Source organism: Capronia epimyces (genome assembly GCF_000585565.1).
Source record: "Capronia epimyces CBS 606.96 chromosome Unknown aczIQ-supercont1.7, whole genome shotgun sequence".
Classification (NCBI taxonomy): domain Eukaryota; kingdom Fungi; phylum Ascomycota; class Eurotiomycetes; order Chaetothyriales; family Herpotrichiellaceae; genus Capronia; species Capronia epimyces.
The window spans coordinates 609,794-628,094 of record NW_006912910.1 but is presented as its reverse complement, the minus strand read 5'-3'; the positions used below and the strand labels follow the sequence as shown (position 1 = coordinate 628,094).

Sequence of the window (18,301 nt, the reverse complement as noted above, 5' to 3'; positions counted from 1 at the left end):
TATAATGTCAATCACAACGGTCCTTGAGCATCGACGATGCGGCTGAAGACACGTCGGACGTCGGTGTTTGTCCCTGGTCGCTGCCAAGCAGCCTCTGAGACGCCTTGCATTAGTCTAAGCCCAACCACTGTGGCGCAGCCTTTCCTGTGCTGTCAAGTCATAATCTCGAGGTCTCCCCGTCTTGTCGACCTCCAGTGTGAGAATAGTCGAGTCCGAGCGTGTACTCCGTACTCCGTACAGGGTCAACAGGTATTGGAGTCTCACCAGGATGTCAACCACCACGGCAGCCGTCCCCTTACAGCCGCTATCCCCCTCGTCCGCCGGAGTTCCACTCGCGACTTCAACTGTACAGCCTAACAGTAGCACTGGCAGTCACCCGAGCAATGCTGGTTCATCGAGCCCACCTCAACAAAGTACAGTCAGCAGTCATGCCGGAGTGGCTCCTGGGGTGACCTCTCGATGGAAGACGGTCAATACAGGGCTGTTGCTCCTAGCCAAAGTTCTCGCTACTCTCGCTGGGATTGTGGCAGCCTACTTCGCCCTGTCAGTCACCTTGTGGACAGCGGCCAAAGACTATCGAGACGATTGTCGTAGCCGAAATGTGAGGATGACATGCCTAAGCTTCAAGGTACTCATGAAAGCTTGCTAATGTACATGTTCTTGTCAGAGCAAATTAGACGCCCTCACTCCAGATTGCCGTGCAGCCTTGCGCAAACCACTTTCTCCCCCTCCCTTCTTGTCCAATTACCTGGGCAGTGTGAAAGTCAAGCGGTGGCTGGAGAGCCCCACGACAGTGTCAGACTCGGCGACATTGGCGAGGGTCGACGTACTCCTCCTTGCAGCGGTGGTGATATCTGGCCTTGGTGGCCTGCTGCTCAGGGTGTCTCGTCTCCGTCCACGAGCCGGGGCTGGACACAATGCCACGAGGAGGAGTTCCGAGGTGGCCATGAGCATCCAGCGGATTGGATTTTTTGTGCAAGGCGGCCTGCCGTGGGTTGCAAACTCGATTCCTCGACGGGAGATCTCGACGCCCACATCCCCGTTCACATCCACGTCTATATTCCCGTCCACTATCCGGAAAAGACAGCGCAGAGTCGTCGAACTGGCAGAGGACAGCGAGGGTGACTGGGAGCCAGCGGGAGTTTCGGTCACCCGGGGGCAGCCACAGCCACAGTCACAGCCTTTGCTAGAATCGACGCAGCCAGCACCGCTATTGAACCGGACTCCACCAGCAACTGACGCGACTTCATCGCCTAATTCCGCACGGTTTCCATTCGACCGCGAGGTACACGAGCGCCGACCGGTCGAAACCGAGAGCAGGGTCCAGCTGATGAGCGAATGGCAGCACAACGAAGAGCCGCTTTTAGGGGTTGATGGTGCACTCGGATCAGGAAAACTTTCCAGCACCGCTGCTTTGGTGCGAACAGCAAGCAGACATGATGATGATGATGATGAGGCTATACGGCGCCTAATAAAGGAGCTTGATGATGAGGCTACACGGGGCCTAGTAAAGGAGCTTGATGATGAGGCTACACGGCGCCTACAAAGGTATCTCGATTATCAGGCTACACGGCGCCAACGAAAGAAGCTCTATGATGAGGCTGCACCGCACCTACAAAAGGTGCTCTATGCACCGCGCCTACAAAAGGACCTCGATGATGAGGCTACACTGCGCCTAGCAAAGGAGCTCCATGATGAAACTATACGGCGCCTACAAAAGGAGCTCCATGCCAAGGCTGTACCGCGCCTACTGAATGAGCTCCTTGATGAGGCTAAACAGCGCCTACGAAAGCTGTTCAGGCTACACGGCTCCGATTAAAGCGGATCCAAGAGGAGCTCCATGAGTTCCGCGAGCGTATGAACCAACCGCATCCACTACCACCCACCTAAGCCGTGGGACTGGCTCGAGCCAGCAGTCTGAAGCACTGAAACGGATTCGACGAAGACAGCAGCGCTACTTGGACATTGGGAGCCAGGAGAGGGTGTTTCCAGCCTAGCCGAGACTGACGGAGACCATGGGGAATGGAATGTGCAAGGCTGATTTCTAACATTTCTAACGGTGGGTCGAGTTTCGTCCGGTCCGGTCCGTGCCAGTGGTGTGTATGACAGCATCAATCATCAATCATCAATCAGATGTAACGCAGACGTAGCTGTGCGATGGACAAGTCTATTGCATGGTATGCTGACCTCAAGGTCAAGTCTATGGCTATATCCAAGTCCAAGTCTATCCATGTCTATCCAAGTCTATGGCTGTGACCATGTCTATCCAAGTCCAAGTCTATGTCTACCTATTCCCAGACATTTTGCCCTTGATGGTCAGTCCACCTATTCCCAGACATGTTGTTTCCCCGGATGGTCCGGACGCAGCTTCGGACCCAGCCCGTCCTGGAAATAATTCTCGCGCGCCGACCCGGCCGGCCCAGGAGCTGCGTAGTCATCCCAGATGACGCCGCGGGCCTTCAACTCGGGCCACACGAACTCAATCAGATCCTCAAAGGTGCCAGGCGAGACGGTATGGACAAAGTTGAAGCCGTCGACGCCGGCCTCGTCGACCCAGCGCTGCAGGATGTCGGCCACGGTGGCGGGCGAGCCGATAGCGCGCGGATGGGCGCCGCCCAGCGCCAGTTCCTGCAGCACGCGCCTCTTGGTCCACTTGATGCCGCCGGAGTTGGGGATCGTCTTGGACCACGTCTCGACGAACGAGTGCACGCCGCCGACGGTCTGGAAGGTGAAGTCTTCGTCGTCGTCGAACTGCGATAGGTCCGTGTCCGTCCAGCCGCCGAACAGGGCCGCCATGCCTTCCGGGTCTGCGTACGATAGCTGTTCTGCGTACTTGGCCTGTGCCTGCTCGTCCGTCTCGGCCACGATCACCGTGATGCCCGCCACGAACTTGACGCTGTCTGGGGCTCGACCTACTTCGCGGAGTCGGGCTCTAGATATGGAAGATGTTGGTGAGCGAGTTAGATACAAGAAAGGTAGGAAAGCCTGGATGTAGGAAAGGTAGGAAAGGTAGGAAAGCCTGGATGTAGGAAAGGTGGGAAGCCAAAGAAGAGTCAAGGGACGGTCATGTTTCCCGGAAAGATGTTGTAAGTGAGATGGACGTAGGAAAGGTAGGAAACTCCAAGAACACTCAAGAGACGGTTATGTTTGGGTCCGGGCAGCAATCCACACTTACCGGACAGTGTCGACCACCTTCCTGGTCTTGTCAGGTTCCAGACCCGGCACGAACATGACCTCGGCGTGTTTGGCGGCAAAAATCGAGCCGTCTCTAGATTGATGGGGATGTCAGGACAAAGAATCTTTAGTCAGATGCACTGTGGCCGGGTTGGGACGTACTTGGATGCTCCGGCCTGGAAGATGAGCGGCGTGCGCTGCTTGGACGGCGGCAACTGGTTCGTGGCGTAGGATTGGAAGTATTTCCTACACCGGGACAGATCGACTTGGATGTTAGTTGCTTGCAGACAGTGTCTATTTGGTGGAGGTGTGGCAGAAGAATTGTGTCATTGGGGATGTGAGTTAGCTTGCTTGCAGTTTAATCGGTTGGGGCTGGGCTGGGCGTGAAATGGCTGGGCTGGCTACTGAGGTATGGCAGAAGAATTGTGTCAAGGGGTATAAGATAGAAGGATTATATCAAGAGGATGTGACAGAAGGAGACGATAAAATAGCTCGGCTGGCTACGGGGATAAGATAGAAGAATTGTATCAAGGGGATAAGACAGAAGGAGACAATTAACTGACCCTTGATGTGTGATGGCTCGAACATGTTGCGGATCACTATAGACGCCAGACACGGGGTCTTTGACCACAGCTCCGTCGCGCCAGGTGCCTTCCCACAGTTTATAGGTAAGTTCGAGGAACTCGTCGGCGCGAGCATATCTCTCGGCGTGGGGGATCTGGTGGTCGAGCCCGTAGGCGCGGGCGGCGCTGTCGAGGAATGAGGTGACGACGTTCCAGCCGATACGGCCTTGAGTCAGGTGGTCGAGGGTGGAAAACTTGCGGGCCACGGCGAAGGGCGAGCTCTCGTACGTGGTGGACAGGGTGATGGCGAAGGCGAGCGAGGTGGTGACGGAGGCCATGGCGGAGACGAGGAGGCTGTGGTATATGTTAGGGGGGGTGTGTGGGTGTGTGAGTATATGATAGGGGGGGCTGTGTAGGTGTGTAGGTATATGGGGAGGCTGTGTTGGTATATGATAGGGGAGGCTGTGTAGGTGTACTGGTATATGATAGGGGAAGCTGTGTGAGTATATGATAGGGGAGGCTGTATAGGTATATATTGGGGGAGGCTGTGTGAGTATATGATAGGGGAAGCTGTGTTGGTATATGATAGGGGGAGGCTGTGTAGTGGTATATGTTAGGGTGGAGTGGGAGAGGGGGGAGAGAGAAGGGGGGAAGGGGAGAGAGAGAGAGAGAGAGAGAGAGAGAGAGAGAGAGAGAGAGAGAGAGAGAGAAAGAGAGGGAGGGAGGGAGAAAGAGAGCAGGCTTAGACCAGCCAACCAACCCCAACCAACCCCCCTTTCTTGCTTTCTTTCCATCTTCCATCTTCCATCTTCACTTACATCGGATCCCCCAGGGGAAATTGGGCACCAGACCGCAGTGCGGGATCACGATTCGCAGGACCCTTGTAGACGTCGTAGATGCCGAGATGGTCGGCCAGGAACAAGCCGTGGAACTTGCCCCGTTCGAGCAATTTGGCCAGGTCGATCCAGTACTTGAGGTCGGTGAAGTTGAGCCCGCCGCGATCCTGGGGATGTTTCCACAAGCCTGGGGGAGATGAATGTGATTAGTGTGAGTGTGAGTGTGAGTGTGAGTGTGAGCCTGTGGGATGGTTGAACCGGGTCAATTAAACAGAAAAAAACAATAGGGATCCGGGGTAAGAGGGGGGAAGAGGAAGAGGAAGAGGAGGAGGAAGAGGAGGAAGAGGAAGAGGAGGAAGAGGAAGAGGAAGAGGAGGAAGAGGAAGAGGAGGAAGAGGAAGAGGAGGAAGAGGAAGAGGAGGAAGAGGAAGGGAAGAGGCAGGGGAAGATGAATCAGAAGAGGAAGAGGAAGAGGAATCAGAAGAGAGGGATGGAAGGACTGCTGTTGCTGTAGCTGTCACTGTTGCTATTACTATTCCTCTTACTGACCAGGAGACACATGGCCCGGCGTGAACATGGTGAAGGCATTCAAGATCCATGGCTTTTTGGTTTTGGTTGGAGGTGGAGGAGCTGGAGTGGCCATGGTGCTGGGTGAGTGACTGGGTGAGTAACTGAGTAGTAGGTGAAGGGTACCAGGTATGAGGTGAGGTATGAGGTGAGGTATATCAAGATATACTATACAGTGTGTGTATAGTGTAAGGTATAAGGTAAGGTAAGGTAAGGTAAGGTACTCCGTATATATACAATACAGGAAATACAGACCAGAGACGGTAGATAGTAGGAGTGGTTGGCCAACTGACTCTCAACGTAGGTTAGGAAGTAGGAAGTAGGAAGTAGGGAGTAGGTCTGGCTTCTCCTAACTTGTAGAGACTGACAGAGGGAGAGACAGAGACAGAGACAGAAGGAGAGGGAGAATGCATGGAGAGAGAATTCCCGACTATAGACTACTGTAATTAGACTACTCACTACGGAGTACTCACTACTCACTACGGAGTACTCACTACTCACTACTCTCTACTCTACTCTACTCTGTACGGAACACTCTGTTCTGTATAAACAAACCAGTGTCCACTGTCCTGTAGACTAGGTATCACACAATTATCCCATAACCACAACCACATCCATAATGACGAGATCCATACTCCGTACGCGGTACTCCGTACTCGGCAGTATATCCGGACATGTAGGGTCGGAATAGTAGTGGTAATCCCCTCGCTTTCCACCCCAGATCATCCTCATTCATCATCCTCATATGGCGCAATAATACCGGGTCCGCAGTATCGGGGACCAGAAATACAGACCCAGTCGGATCGGGGACCAGAAGAGAAGAAAGAAAGAAGTCAAGTCAACTTAACTTGGATGAATTAGGACTGTGGAAGGGAAGATTGTGATTATGATAGATGGTGATGAATGTTGATGAGATGGCGTGCTTGTTTCTGTATCTGAGACTGTATGGATATATGTACCTAAGTGTTCATGTTAGTGTTCGTGTTAGCACCGGTGAGTATCCGTAGTACTTCAAGACTAATCAGGGTCGGGTTCCAGTTGCTTGCTTCATGATGGAGCCTCAGAAATAGCATCAGATCCTGCTGTGATCTCACCATCGGTATGGAGTAGAGTATGAAGTACCTAGGTAAGTAGGACCTCCAGGACGGATACCTTGGTAGTATCACACCTAGTGACCTAGCTTGGTGACTATAGACTAGGTACCGATGCCTAGGTTAGGTAGGGTAGCAGTCTAGAGGTGAGGCATCTAGGGTTAGGGTTAGGGTTAGGGTTACTAAATATCAATTAATGGACCACAACCCTAACCCTAACCCTAACCCTAGAGTATACAGGTACCGAGTATACAGTATATCCCTACTACCTGCAGAGTACAGATACAGAGTATAGGTACCTAAGGTACTCCGTACTCCCTGCCTCAGTCCTCAGTGTAGTTCTCAGTGTAAGGTAGCTGGTTGCTGGTGGCCAATACAAGCTTACAGCTTATACCTACATCTTCACCTACAATCACATACACCTACCCCTATTCATACACCTACCCCTATTCATACACCTACCCCTATACCTACACCTACCTACACCTACACCTACCTACACCTACTGCCTACGTCCTACCTTCCCTCAGGTGCTGCCTCTGGGCCAGAGTCCACGATCCATGATCCACGATCAGAATCCAGAATCGCCCGTTTAGGTACTCCGTAACGCAGAGCTTGACCGGGCTGCTGGCAGGCACCTGAGGTACCAGACTGCTCTATCGTCTTATTGCGTGACAGAGGTACGTGAGCACCCAACCACCAGCCCCAGTACCAGCTAACACCAACCCAACACCAGCCAACACTATTATAGACTATACTACACACTAACTACACATAACTACAAGTTCAGACTAAGCGCAAACGTGATACGGCGACATCTGCGAGATCCCCGAACAGACACCAAACCTCAGAGACCAAAGAGGAAAAAATGAAAACATGTCGGCGGTGTTGTCGGTCGGTCGCCATCGATATACTCCATGGTACATAAACAACCAAGCATATATAGCTCCCTGTATTTCCACCCGTAATGCTTGTCGTTGTAAGAGCGCTACCACTCACCAATCACCCACATCTCTTCACCCAGGTCATCAACCTCCCCCATCATGCATGGCAAACGACAGGGTCGGGCCTGGTACCACTGGTTTGCCGAAACCGACACACCCCAAGAACGAAAGCTGTTGCTGAAGCTCGACCTGCTGATTGTGCCCTATGCCTTTATCGGGTTCTGGATCAACTTCATCGATGGCTCCAACATTAGTAAGACAGACTCCCATCCTCGATCCTCACCCAACTTCTCCCTCTGACACTCTGACCCCACAGACAATGCCTGGGTGGCCGGGCTCGCCGAAGACCTCAACTTCCATGGAAACCAGCTCGTCGACTTCCAAACCATCAGCTCCGTCGCCGGCGTCATCGGCCAGATCCCCTTCGCCTTTCTGTTCCCGTACATGCCCATGAACTGGCTGGTCCCCGGCGTCGAACTGTTCTGGGGCGTCTTCACCCTGTTGCAATACCGCGCCAAATCCTATGCCGAGTTCATGGCATATCGCTTCTTCGTCGGCTTGTTCGAGGTACAGTCCGAGTCTCGTCTACCGTCCGCCATCCGGTACTCACTGATCATCACAGGCACCCTTCTTTATCGGAGTTCACTTTGTCCTTGGATCATGGTGTGAGTGTCCCTTGGCAGGTAGGGCCGGCCAGAACTGACCTCGACTCTAGATCGAGCCGATGAGCTCGGTCGCCGAGGTGGTATCTTTTACATCGGCTTGACCCTTGGCTCCTTGACCTCGGGCCTGATTCAAAGTAGTGCCTCAGCCAACCTGGAAGGTGTTGCTGGCCTGGCAGGTTGGAGGTGAGTGACCCTACCCATCACCCTACACCCTAGTTGATCCCTCGAGGACTGGACATGAGGACTGGACATGTGAGCTGACGCCACCCCCCTCCCCCAACAGATGGATGTTTATCATCGTCGGCTTGATGACCTTCGTCGTGGCCTTCGCCGGCTTCTTCATCTGGCCCGGCACCCCCGACATCCCCAACAAGCTGTTTCTCTCCGACGAGGAACTCGACATTGCCCGGCACCGGCTCCAAGAAAACGGAACCGACGGCACAAGGCCCGCCAACATTGCCCTCCCCAAGGTGACCCTGGGCTTGCTCAAAACCGTCTTCACCAGCTGGAAAGTCTATGCCCTCGTCGTGTGGAACTTGTTCTTCTGGGACAGCGACCCTCAGCCCTGGGGCGGCTACTTACTTTGGATCAAGAGTCTCGGCCGATACTCGAATGCCCAAGTCAACCGCCTTGGCGCCTCGGCCCCGGGAGTCGGCATTCTCTATGTGCTGTTCATCAACTTCAGCTCCGATCTCTGGCTCGGTCGCACCGGCTCCATCGTCCTGGCCCACGTCGTCAACATCGTCAGTATGGTCATCCTCGTCATCTGGGACGTGCCCGAGTCCGCCAAATGGTTTGCCTTCAACATCTACTACTTCGACATCGGCATGAGCAGCGTCCTGTACGGCTGGGCCAACGACATCCTCAGGCACAACAAGCAAGAGCGGGCCATCACGCTGGTGGTCATGAACACCATCCCCACCGCCATCCGTGCCTGGATCGGTCTGCTGGTCTTCAAGACAGTCGAGTCACCACGCTTCACCAAAGGCTACTCGTTCTGTCTGGCCAACTCCATCTGCCTGATAGGCTTCACCTTCGTCGTCAGGAGGTTGTATAGGAAACAGGAGTAAGTCGTCTTTTCCCTTTTGGTTCGGCCGTTGATGGCTTGTGCTTGTGCCTATGACACCACGACTGACACGCCCGATACCAGGGAACAATACGCCCTCGAGTTGGCTCGCTCGTCCGAGGCCGTGGTCGAAGAGATAAGCCACCCAATCGAGAAGAAGGAGGCGGGTGTTGGCAATGTCACGGTCGAGCCTGTTGCATAGATTGCAGGAAACAAGGTGATAAGCACGGAGAGAGAGGAGTCCCGCCATCGCATCCGTCACCGGCGTTCCGAGGCAATATTGAATGGTGAGGGTGAAAGGATCCCCCGACCATGGCTTTGACGGAGCTATGTCTCGACTCACCCCACGTACTGGCCTCTTCGTCCGTGATAGCGGTCGTGATACAACCCGATAGACTTCAGATAGACTAATTGAAAGACGCACATAAACCCCCATCATATCTTTTCGGGCTTGATGCATCCCGCAGGCAACCCAGGACGAGCAACAGCCATGGCGACTGGTCAAGGCTCCGATCCCCGACTCTCCGGATTGATCCAGTTATTGGCGCCACGAGCACTCGAGTCAGCTCAGGCTGCCTGTCGACCAATGCCATGGCCATGGCAGTGGGGGTCCCACAGCTGGAAGGATCCGTTGAAAATCCAGCCACGGTGGTTGGATGGCCGGGGTCGACATCGGTGCCGTGCCGAAACGGGGGTCGTTCCCGGCGAGTCACCGTGGTATCGAGTATATACAGTATGTATCATCCCGCCATAACCATCGTGCATAGCCCTATGCCCATGCTGCCAGCGACGCATTTTCGATTCACGCCCCTCGCCGTCGCCGTCGCCAGCATCAACCAGCATCAACCAGCATGACTTGTCCACAGAAAGCGTCGTCTTGTGATGCCTGTCCCAGCGACGGCCACCCCAATGACCGTGTGGGCGACATCGAGGACTACAAAGTCGAACTCGAGACGTTACGCAAACGGACTCGCGAGCTGGAGCAGAAGCTTTCCGAGGTAGGCCTTAACCCCGGGGATGACGCCCGTTCAACGTCGCCCAACCTTCGATCGGCTCGTTGGTTCAATGACCACAGGAATCCCGAGATGTCGGCGCTCTATGCTGAACGGTATCTGAATTACGGCCTCACCGAAGAGGAGCTAATGTCGGGCAAACCCATCGTCGGCATTGCCCAGTCCGGATCCGACCTGGCTCCTTGCAACCGCCATCATCTGACACTGGCCAAACGAGTGCGTGAAGGCATTCGGTCCGCCGGCGGCATTGCTTTCGAGTTTCCCACCCATCCCATCCAGGAGAGCTCGAGAAGGCCGACCGCCACGCTCGACAGGAATCTCGCATATCTGGGCCTGGTCGAGTTGCTATTTGCCTATCCCCTGGATGGGGTGGTCCTGCTGACAGGCTGTGACAAAACAACCCCCGCCTTCCTCATGGCTGCTGCCACGGTGGTAGGCTTGATCCTCGATTCGCACTCATGGCCATCTGCTGACCATGGAATCCAGAACATTCCAGCCATCTGTCTCAACGTCGGCCCCATGCTGAATGGCCGCTTAAAAGGGTCGGCCGAGCGCATGGGCTCAGGCACCGTCTTGTGGAAAGCCAGAGATCTACACGCTGCCGGGGAAATCGACGACGACAAACTCGTCGAGATGATCTCATCCGGGTACGCTGGACGTGTAGTGTTGGTGACATTCTCCTAGCTGACGGCAGAACACAGATCTCCCTCTGTCGGTCATTGCAATACGATGGGCACCGCATCAACCATGAACGCGCTGGCCGAAGCTCTGGGTATGGCGCTCCCAGGATCCGCGGCCATTCCAGCCGCGTACCGCGAACGAGCACAGGTTGCGTACAAGACGGGCAGACAGATTGTCGAGATGGTACATGCGGACCGCAAGCCCAGCGATATCATGACGAGGGAAGCCTTCGAGAATGCCATCGTGGTCAACAGTGCCATCGGAGGGAGCACCAACGCCCCCATCCACCTGAACGCGATTGCTAAACACATTGGCGTTCGACTGGATCTCGACGATTGGGACCGAATCGGGTTCGAGATCCCGTTGCTTGTGAACGTGCAACCGGCCGGAGAGATGTTGTGTGAGGAATATTACAAAGCTGGCGGCCTCCCGGCCGTCATGGCCGAGCTTCTAGATCAGGGCAAGCTGCACGCCCAAGCCCTGACGTGTAACGGGAGGACCGTCAAGGACAACGTGAGTGGCCAGCACTCTTGGGACCGGCAGACCATCAAAGCCTACTCCGAACCGCTGAAAACATGTGCTGGATTTCTGCACATGACCGGCACTCTCTTCGATTCCGCCATTATGAAGACCTCGGTTATCTCGGATGAGTTCCGGAAGGAGTTTTTGGAAGATAGCCACGACCCCAATGCCTTCGAGTGTCAGGCTGTCGTGTTCGACGGACGGGAAGACTTCATCCGGCGCATCAATGACCCAAATACCGCCATCGACAAAAGGACCATCCTGGTCATGAGAGGCGCGGGCCCGATCGGGTACCCTGGTGCGGCAGAGGTAGTCAATATGCATGCTCCTGGGCATCTGCTGAAACAGGGCGTTCACTCTCTGCCGTGTATTGGCGACGGCAGACAGTCTGGCACGTCAGGTTCGCCATCCATCCTGAATGCAAGTCCCGAGGCAGCGGCCGGCGGCAACTTGGCGCTTCTGCGTGACGGCGACCGGCTGCGGGTTGACCTGAACCAGAGAAAGGTCAACATCCTGGTTTCGGAGGATGAATTGAAAAGCCGCCGGGACGAGCTCGAGGCCCAAGGCGGCTATGCTGTTCCCGAGAGCCAAACACCGTGGCAGGACATCTTCCGGCGTGAGACAGGCCAACTGAATGAGGGAATGGTCCTGAACTGCGCCCCCAAGTACCAACGGGTGGCACAGCGCTGGCCTGCGCCCCTCCACAATCATTGATATAAGCGTTTGCCCACTGCCCGGTGTATCGCATCAGATCGAGATCGGCAGACTGCTTTCCTTGTATCACCAATTCTCCCAAATGACATCCGGCAGGACCGTTCGCATAACTCTCCAGTGACCCAATGCGCTCTTGGCCTGCCATTTCTCCAGTTCCCCCGTCTTGCCACTCATGAGAACAGGGCCGGTCTTCTCAAAGGCATCTGGAAGGATTTCATACTTGGGCAGTAGGTACTCTCTCCGAGCACCACTCCCAAGATAGTCCGCTGGGATGGGCCTTCGAAAGGTAATCGGCATGTTCTCCTTGCGGCAGAATATGACCATGTTAGTAAAGTCGTCCGGTTTGGTCCCAGGGGCCGGCGCCTCGTCTTCCCTGAAGGTTCGGCACGACGCAAAGACTGATGTGATGGTGCGATAGATGAGCGAGGAAGCAGGCATTGTAATGTCTCCGGCATAGTTGATGGCTATCACCCCGTCCGGTCTCAGTAGCATATGAAGACCGGCCAAGAATTCAGTGGTGAAGAGCTCAACAGGCTCTGCTCCACCGGTGAAGACGTCATGGATGATGTAGTCGTATGAATCCGCCTCCGAAGCATTGGCATTTCGAACAGCCGCCACAGCATCACCGATCAAGTAGCTGTGGTTGTGTGGAAGGGCGAAATATTTGACGGCAAACTCGTGTACCACCGGGTCGATTTCGAGGATGGTAGTGTTGACTCCATGTGCGATCATTGCAGATGGGGCGGTCCCGATGCCGAGACCGATGTTCAAGGCTGTCTTTTCCGAGTTGCGAGACGACGGTTCCACGAGGCGGACAGCTTCAAGCATGGTAAATACGGCGTAGATCGGTTCACCCACTTTCCTCTGGTTCTTCTTTGAAGGTGGCATCTTCCATTCGCCTCCAAGGAGGCTATGATCGCATCTCATGACGCGAAATCCGCGTTGATTGTCCTCAAGAATGGAGATGTAGCCGGTCACGGACTCTCGGCGTTCCAGAAGAGTGTAGTCGTACAGGGCCAATGTGTTGTTCAAAACTTGGCTTGTCCTCGACAATGTACAGTGTGGATTGGCCACCATCGTGAAGGCGATTGCAGGCACGCAGGGCCAGATCAGGCTTTTGGGCAGCACCATCCCATACAACGAGGCGATCATCAGTTGGAGAGCGATGCGAGACCGGAGAAAGCCCGGCCCGGTCATAGAAGAGATAAAGGCTCTCGAAGCTCTCTGTAACATTGTAAAGACCACGAATAGACCCATCGAAGGCACCGAATCGCCGTAGCTGGAGTCAGAGGGGGTTGGGTTTAGCTCGTCAAAGCACTGAATTGCAACATACACGGACAGCACCACGAGTGGATAGCATGTCAGGGCTTCCGTAACAACAGGCCCCAGCGGGTTTCCGAGAGTTGAGCTGAACTGGAATAGGAAGAATTGCAGCGTAGGGATCCAGAAACAAAAAGGCGTGATGGCCCGGGAGATCCAGGAGGGTAGATAGCCTCGGAGAGCAAAAGCAAGCAAAAACGCGGCCGTGAGCCCGTATCTGTGATAAAGCCCGGCAGGCACGGCTCCGTAGACGGGGGACAGGGTCAGCTGGGAGACCGGAGCATACAATGCCGCAAGGAGGATTAGTTGGAGGGCTCTTTGCACCCTTGTATCGCCCAGAAGGGTCAAGACTGTTCTCGGCTTCGCGGTTGCGGTCTGCACGGAAGGGCTTAGGCTAGGGAGGCTCGGCGGTGATCCAGCTGTCACATGGCTCTCACGAGGCTGAGGCTGAGGCTGAGGTTGAGGCTGCCTGCTCTGCTTCCCCGGCTTGTTCTGTCTCTTCGCCATGGTCCACTTGACGGTGGTTGCGACTGGTCAGAGATGATGAGATGGAGCTCGGCCGCGGTCATTTGAGAACGGTTGGACGACGGGAAACAAAGACGCGTGATATCAAGGTTCAAGGTAGAAACCACACGCTGGGTTGAACAACAAAGGCAACAAATGCTGTCTGGAAGCCAGGGTGCAATGGACTGGACTGCATTGAATTGCATTGATTGATGCGCAGGCGGAAGTATCAAGTTGATACTACACCTACTTTGCTGTTGTACTTGACCGTAGCAACTGCGGCAGAGCATTCATCGTCTACACGACACCCCGCCATCTGACCCCCCAACATACCTAGGTAGGCACCTACTAGGTACTCCGTACTCCGTACTCCGTAGATGCATCGCACCTACATCGTCTTCAGCACCCATGGTGCTTGCCTGGTAGGCTGATGGTCGATTCCTCCGTACAGATGGAAACTACCGGTATGGCTGCAAGAGACTGCTCGGCCCAGCCGCCATCCTTACAGTGGGAGATTCGACATCAGCTTTCCTTTTGCCACGCCTCCATACAATGCCAGAGTGACAACACGCTAAGACCTACCACCTACCAGCCGCATCCTGTCCTCGCCAGGGCCCCTCGTCCGCACGGCACAATCTCGAGTCTTGTGTAACATGGGTTGGGCTGGACACAGCTGAGGCTGAGCGACGGCAGCTGCAAGCGCTGAGACGTGGTTGCCTTTCGGCTTGCAACATGACCAATCCGGATGCACAGACGAGGCCGCTGCCAGCTAGAGTTCCCTGACCACAAAAGAGGCGTCCAATGGCTGTATTGCACGAGGGTGTCACACTGCACAGGGGGGTGTGATTTCGTCTTCCCGTGCAACTTTCGGCATGGCTGACCCCGGCATGCGGCTCTGCTGGCACCTGACACCTGACACCGGTCAGAGTCAAGAGCGGTGGTGATGGGATATGGATGGCTTGTGCGGCACACAAGGGACCAAATCTGATAAAGTCCCATCTTGATCGAGTCAACCTTGGCCACAATAACAACAGAACCAAGAATCTGTCACTTTCTAGATCTTCTATCTACAGCAATCCCGACGGCATCCGTGGATATGCGGCGACAAGGCACTGGCGAAAGTGGCGATAACAGGGCACTTCGGCGCAGAGGCACTCAACCGTTCTCCTTACAAGGCCAGGAGCCTCCTCAGCCCCTGCAAGACCGGTACAGAGTCTACAATAAAATGACCTGGGACAAGCTCAAGAGTTACTTGGAAGCCAAATTCCCAAAGTCCAAGTATCCCGGGCTGGAATTCAAGGAGGTTCGAGTGAGTGTCTGTTGTATTCGAGGAAAATCCGTCTTTCTGACTCGGTCCTTGCTCAGGTCGACGATTATTGGGTTTTTGAAGTACCCGAGCTTCTGACAGCGGTCAGTTTGTGCCACAGGATACAAGGGATCAAGCACTGCCTTTGTCGTACATTATGATTGTTTCCCTGCTGACGTTGGGTATGGCAGGACGACCGAAAGCAGCTGGAGAAATTGAGAGACCAGGATCAAACTCGGCACCCTTCCCAGTCGCCAGAGCCGGAATGAACAGGCCAAAACCATGGCCAGGCAAACCATGTACTTTATGCACGGGCGACATCACAATAGGAGGGAAATTAAAGTGCAACCACGTAACCGACAGACGTGGCAATAGCCGCGTGACTCGTCCTGTACTCTGTACTTGGTATGCCTAACGATTGTTCAAAAGTCACCACTGGGGGTGTGCTTCGTAACAAGGCTAAGGAGGCTTAAGGGTGTGGCACCCAAGCGAGGGGCTGGCGCAAGATCACTCGCTACCAGCGACCCTCGACCCCCCTGCTAGGCGGGCTGGAAAAGGTGATTTTCGCTTGCAATCTCTCGCTCAGCCACCGAGACGACTGTACACAGTTCACGCACATGTCGTGTCGAATCCTGTCTGGAGCACATGCCGCAGCTGTAGCACAGGCGCCAGCCAGGACATACGGCCAGCCACATGGACCGTTGTGGGAGGCAGACTGGGAGGTCTGTTTCCCAGATTTATAGGGAGAACGACATCTCGCGATCAGTGTCTTCTCCAGCCTGAAACTGAGATTGAGAATCTTTCACGTGGCATCGAGGTAACATTGACAAAGTTTGACAAAGGCATGCAAGCGCTGCAACTACCCACGGTCTTTCAGCAGTCGTACCTGAACAGCGAGTCCTATCCGCAGAACTTGTTCTATAAAAGCACCCTCACCTATCGAACGGCCCTCCAGGCTTTCAAGGACCGTCTCGATGCTGTCGCGCCGGACCTCTTCGTCAACGATGAATCGAAGGTGGAAGTGTCGTTCAGAGACCTTCAGAACGACTCCGGGAGAGGTATGAGTAGTGCTGCCCTTCCAAAAGCGAATTCCACACTAACTGGGAGCGTATTCTAGCATTGGAAAAGTGGAACATTCATACCGCGTCCAAGTTGACGGACTGGCTGGGGCTTGAAACTGTTACTGACCCAGCCGATGCGACCAAGCTGGTGATCGTGGCCAGGAAGGCCGACCCCAAATCTCGATTCATGTGAGTCTTTCCTCGCTGGAATCGGCAGCCGAGCATCCTTCATGGATTGACTGTGCGGTCAGATATGTGTACGGCGAGCACTCGCGGGCTCCGCTGAAGATCACTCGCGACATGCTCGCCCAGATCTTGACCTTCCACCAAGTGATGCCTATTTATCTGGATTTCATCTCAGTCTTTGGTGCCCAGAGTGAGCCGCGCGACCGCAGATTCAGCGGGTTTCGCGAGCAGAGCACTCTCTCCGACCCTCCCCGCGGTCTTGCGATCCCCTCGCTGGGCAGAAGCGGACGTCAATACCAGCTTTGCTACAACCTCAAAAGCGTGGCTTTGGTGTCAAAAGATGCCACGAATCCAAGGTTCCACGAATGGTCGATCCGGCCAGCCGTTATCCACCACCAATTTGACATCGTCACAGGGACCAGCCTCTGGATCGTCACCAAGGGGAACCGTGATCTCCATGAGCGATATAAGGAGTTGACTGGAAATGAGGCGCGGCCGGAAGACAGATCTTTCGGTACAGTCGGGGAGTGTCTCCGATCTAGCCTGGCTGCTCACTTGATGTTCTGTCACTGGTCCACGGAGAACTGGCGGTGGTACATGCTTTGGCTCGAGACGGTGATCGAAGAAGAGGTGAGAAGATCCCAGCCAAAGTGCGACGATGGCAAGCCAGTGCTTAACCCGAAGGACAGACATCCATGGTGATCTTGGGCGCTCGCGGACCGGGACATAGCTACCATCGGTCCAAGCCGGAACACGTACAACACCTCCAGCTGTGGGAAGACAAGACCAACGAAGTCATCATGGTCTTGGAAGCGAATGTTGATATCATGAAGTCACTGTGTCGATTCTACGATGGCTTGCGATCCAACAAGGACGTGCCTCAGAGCCTAAAGGACGAGTGCGGGCTCGACATAGTCACATTCATAGGCCAGATTGAGGACATGAGTTCCGACTTCAAGATGCAGATTGCACGTGCAAAACTGCTGGTCAAGATCACCAACGACAGGAAGGAAATGGTGAGTCTGGTCGCGCTGCCGGCAATCTCGTATTATCCCTTTATGCGAAGGCTCCCTGCTGACGGTTCCGAATCCTGTCGTGCTGTAGGTCATCCAACACCTGCAGAGCCAGGCGACCGAGAGAATGGAGAGGCTCAACCAAAACATGGAGAAAGAAGCAATCGTGATGCGAATCATCACCCTCGTGACTTTGGTGTATCTGCCAGCGACGTTTGTCTCGGTAAGTCACAATGCTCTCCCCGTGCTCAGGACACCGGACAGGCGGCTAACGAGAGGGCGGGGCAACCAGACCTTCTTCAGCACCGACATCATCAAGTACCAGAATCAGAACGGGGGCCCTCCAACGGACGGGACGTTTTCCAAGACGGCCATGTACCGCTGGTTGCAGGTGACCTTGCCGCTGACACTCGCCACCATGGGTGCGGCAATCGTCTCGTTAAAGCTAACCGAGAGACGTAGGCAGCAGCAGCAGCGGCCGGCAGGGTACAAGCTCTGGAAAAAATGGGCCCGAAGCAAGGCGGACGAGGTTGAGCTGTCGAAACTGTTCTCTCGTAGAAGCTCCGATTCGGTGGTGTGAGGTGAGATGGCGCCCCTCATAGGAAACAGGGGACAGGGGACAGGCCCGACAGGGGGTTAAGTCATAATTCTCGTCTAGAGCCGGCAAACCTTTTCAGCAAAACCTACGTCGCGAGAATCCACTTGGTTCAGGCGGCCTGAGGGCGCCATGAACCGGGATCCTGGTCGGGTCGGGCAGAGGCTCGTCGGGCTTAGGGCTCAGGAGACTCAGGGCTAGGGAGGCTTCTGGGGGTAAGGAGGCAGTGCTGCCCGCAGCGGTCGAGGGTTTCTATCTCAGCCTTGTTGGCACAACCTTGGCTATACAGTATCTACAAATGCCCTGAGGGAGAATGACGCCGTCCGCACACGCACCGAGTACTCGTACTGGAGGCGACACTCTAGCTGGCCAACCACCCTCTCTGCCGATGTCGCAATCTTTCTGGGCCAGGATGAGCGGAATCTGGAATCTGCCTCTCAATGGCCACCATCCATCTTGTCTGACGACGCTGTGTCACCC

General features: G+C 54.9%; 7 protein-coding genes across 7 annotated transcripts; 5 read left to right on the top strand and 2 right to left on the bottom strand.

Annotated features, from left to right (window-relative positions):
• Window positions 1-946: 946 nt before the first annotated feature.
• Window positions 947-1,819, top strand: A1O3_08034 (uncharacterized protein; the record flags this gene model as incomplete). Its single annotated transcript, XM_007738135.1, has 1 exon — window positions 947-1,819. The coding sequence occupies one exon, from the start codon at window positions 947-949 to the stop codon at window positions 1,817-1,819; it is 873 nt and encodes a 290-aa protein (XP_007736325.1).
• A 506-nt stretch (window positions 1,820-2,325) lies between these two features.
• A1O3_08033 (uncharacterized protein) lies at window positions 2,326-5,216 on the bottom strand (the record flags this gene model as incomplete). Its single annotated transcript, XM_007738134.1, has 6 exons — window positions 2,326-2,932; window positions 3,176-3,268; window positions 3,337-3,420; window positions 3,738-4,091; window positions 4,556-4,760; window positions 5,123-5,216. The coding sequence occupies 6 exons, from the start codon at window positions 5,214-5,216 to the stop codon at window positions 2,326-2,328; spliced, it is 1,437 nt and encodes a 478-aa protein (XP_007736324.1).
• A 2,058-nt stretch (window positions 5,217-7,274) lies between these two features.
• Window positions 7,275-9,108, top strand: A1O3_08032 (uncharacterized protein; the record flags this gene model as incomplete). The annotated part of the gene is made up of 6 exons (XM_007738133.1): window positions 7,275-7,428; window positions 7,492-7,742; window positions 7,798-7,840; window positions 7,891-8,023; window positions 8,124-8,906; window positions 8,991-9,108. The coding sequence occupies 6 exons, from the start codon at window positions 7,275-7,277 to the stop codon at window positions 9,106-9,108; spliced, it is 1,482 nt and encodes a 493-aa protein (XP_007736323.1).
• Window positions 9,109-9,757: 649 nt separating this feature from the next.
• A1O3_08031 (dihydroxy-acid dehydratase) lies at window positions 9,758-11,836 on the top strand (the record flags this gene model as incomplete). Its single annotated transcript, XM_007738132.1, has 3 exons — window positions 9,758-10,351; window positions 10,406-10,566; window positions 10,621-11,836. The coding sequence occupies 3 exons, from the start codon at window positions 9,758-9,760 to the stop codon at window positions 11,834-11,836; spliced, it is 1,971 nt and encodes a 656-aa protein (XP_007736322.1).
• A 66-nt stretch (window positions 11,837-11,902) lies between these two features.
• On the bottom strand, window positions 11,903-13,663 carry A1O3_08030 (uncharacterized protein; the record flags this gene model as incomplete). Its single annotated transcript, XM_007738131.1, has 1 exon — window positions 11,903-13,663. One exon carries the CDS (start codon window positions 13,661-13,663, stop codon window positions 11,903-11,905), a length of 1,761 nt encoding a protein of 586 aa, XP_007736321.1.
• Window positions 13,664-14,885: 1,222 nt separating this feature from the next.
• A1O3_08029 (uncharacterized protein) lies at window positions 14,886-15,235 on the top strand (the record flags this gene model as incomplete). The annotated part of the gene is made up of 3 exons (XM_007738130.1): window positions 14,886-14,969; window positions 15,026-15,070; window positions 15,158-15,235. 3 exons carry the CDS (start codon window positions 14,886-14,888, stop codon window positions 15,233-15,235), a joined length of 207 nt encoding a protein of 68 aa, XP_007736320.1.
• Window positions 15,236-15,810: 575 nt separating this feature from the next.
• A1O3_08028 (uncharacterized protein) lies at window positions 15,811-17,806 on the top strand (the record flags this gene model as incomplete). The annotated part of the gene is made up of 5 exons (XM_007738129.1): window positions 15,811-16,024; window positions 16,084-16,216; window positions 16,279-16,843; window positions 16,903-17,229; window positions 17,318-17,806. The coding sequence occupies 5 exons, from the start codon at window positions 15,811-15,813 to the stop codon at window positions 17,804-17,806; spliced, it is 1,728 nt and encodes a 575-aa protein (XP_007736319.1).
• Between the last annotated feature and the right edge of the window lie 495 nt (window positions 17,807-18,301).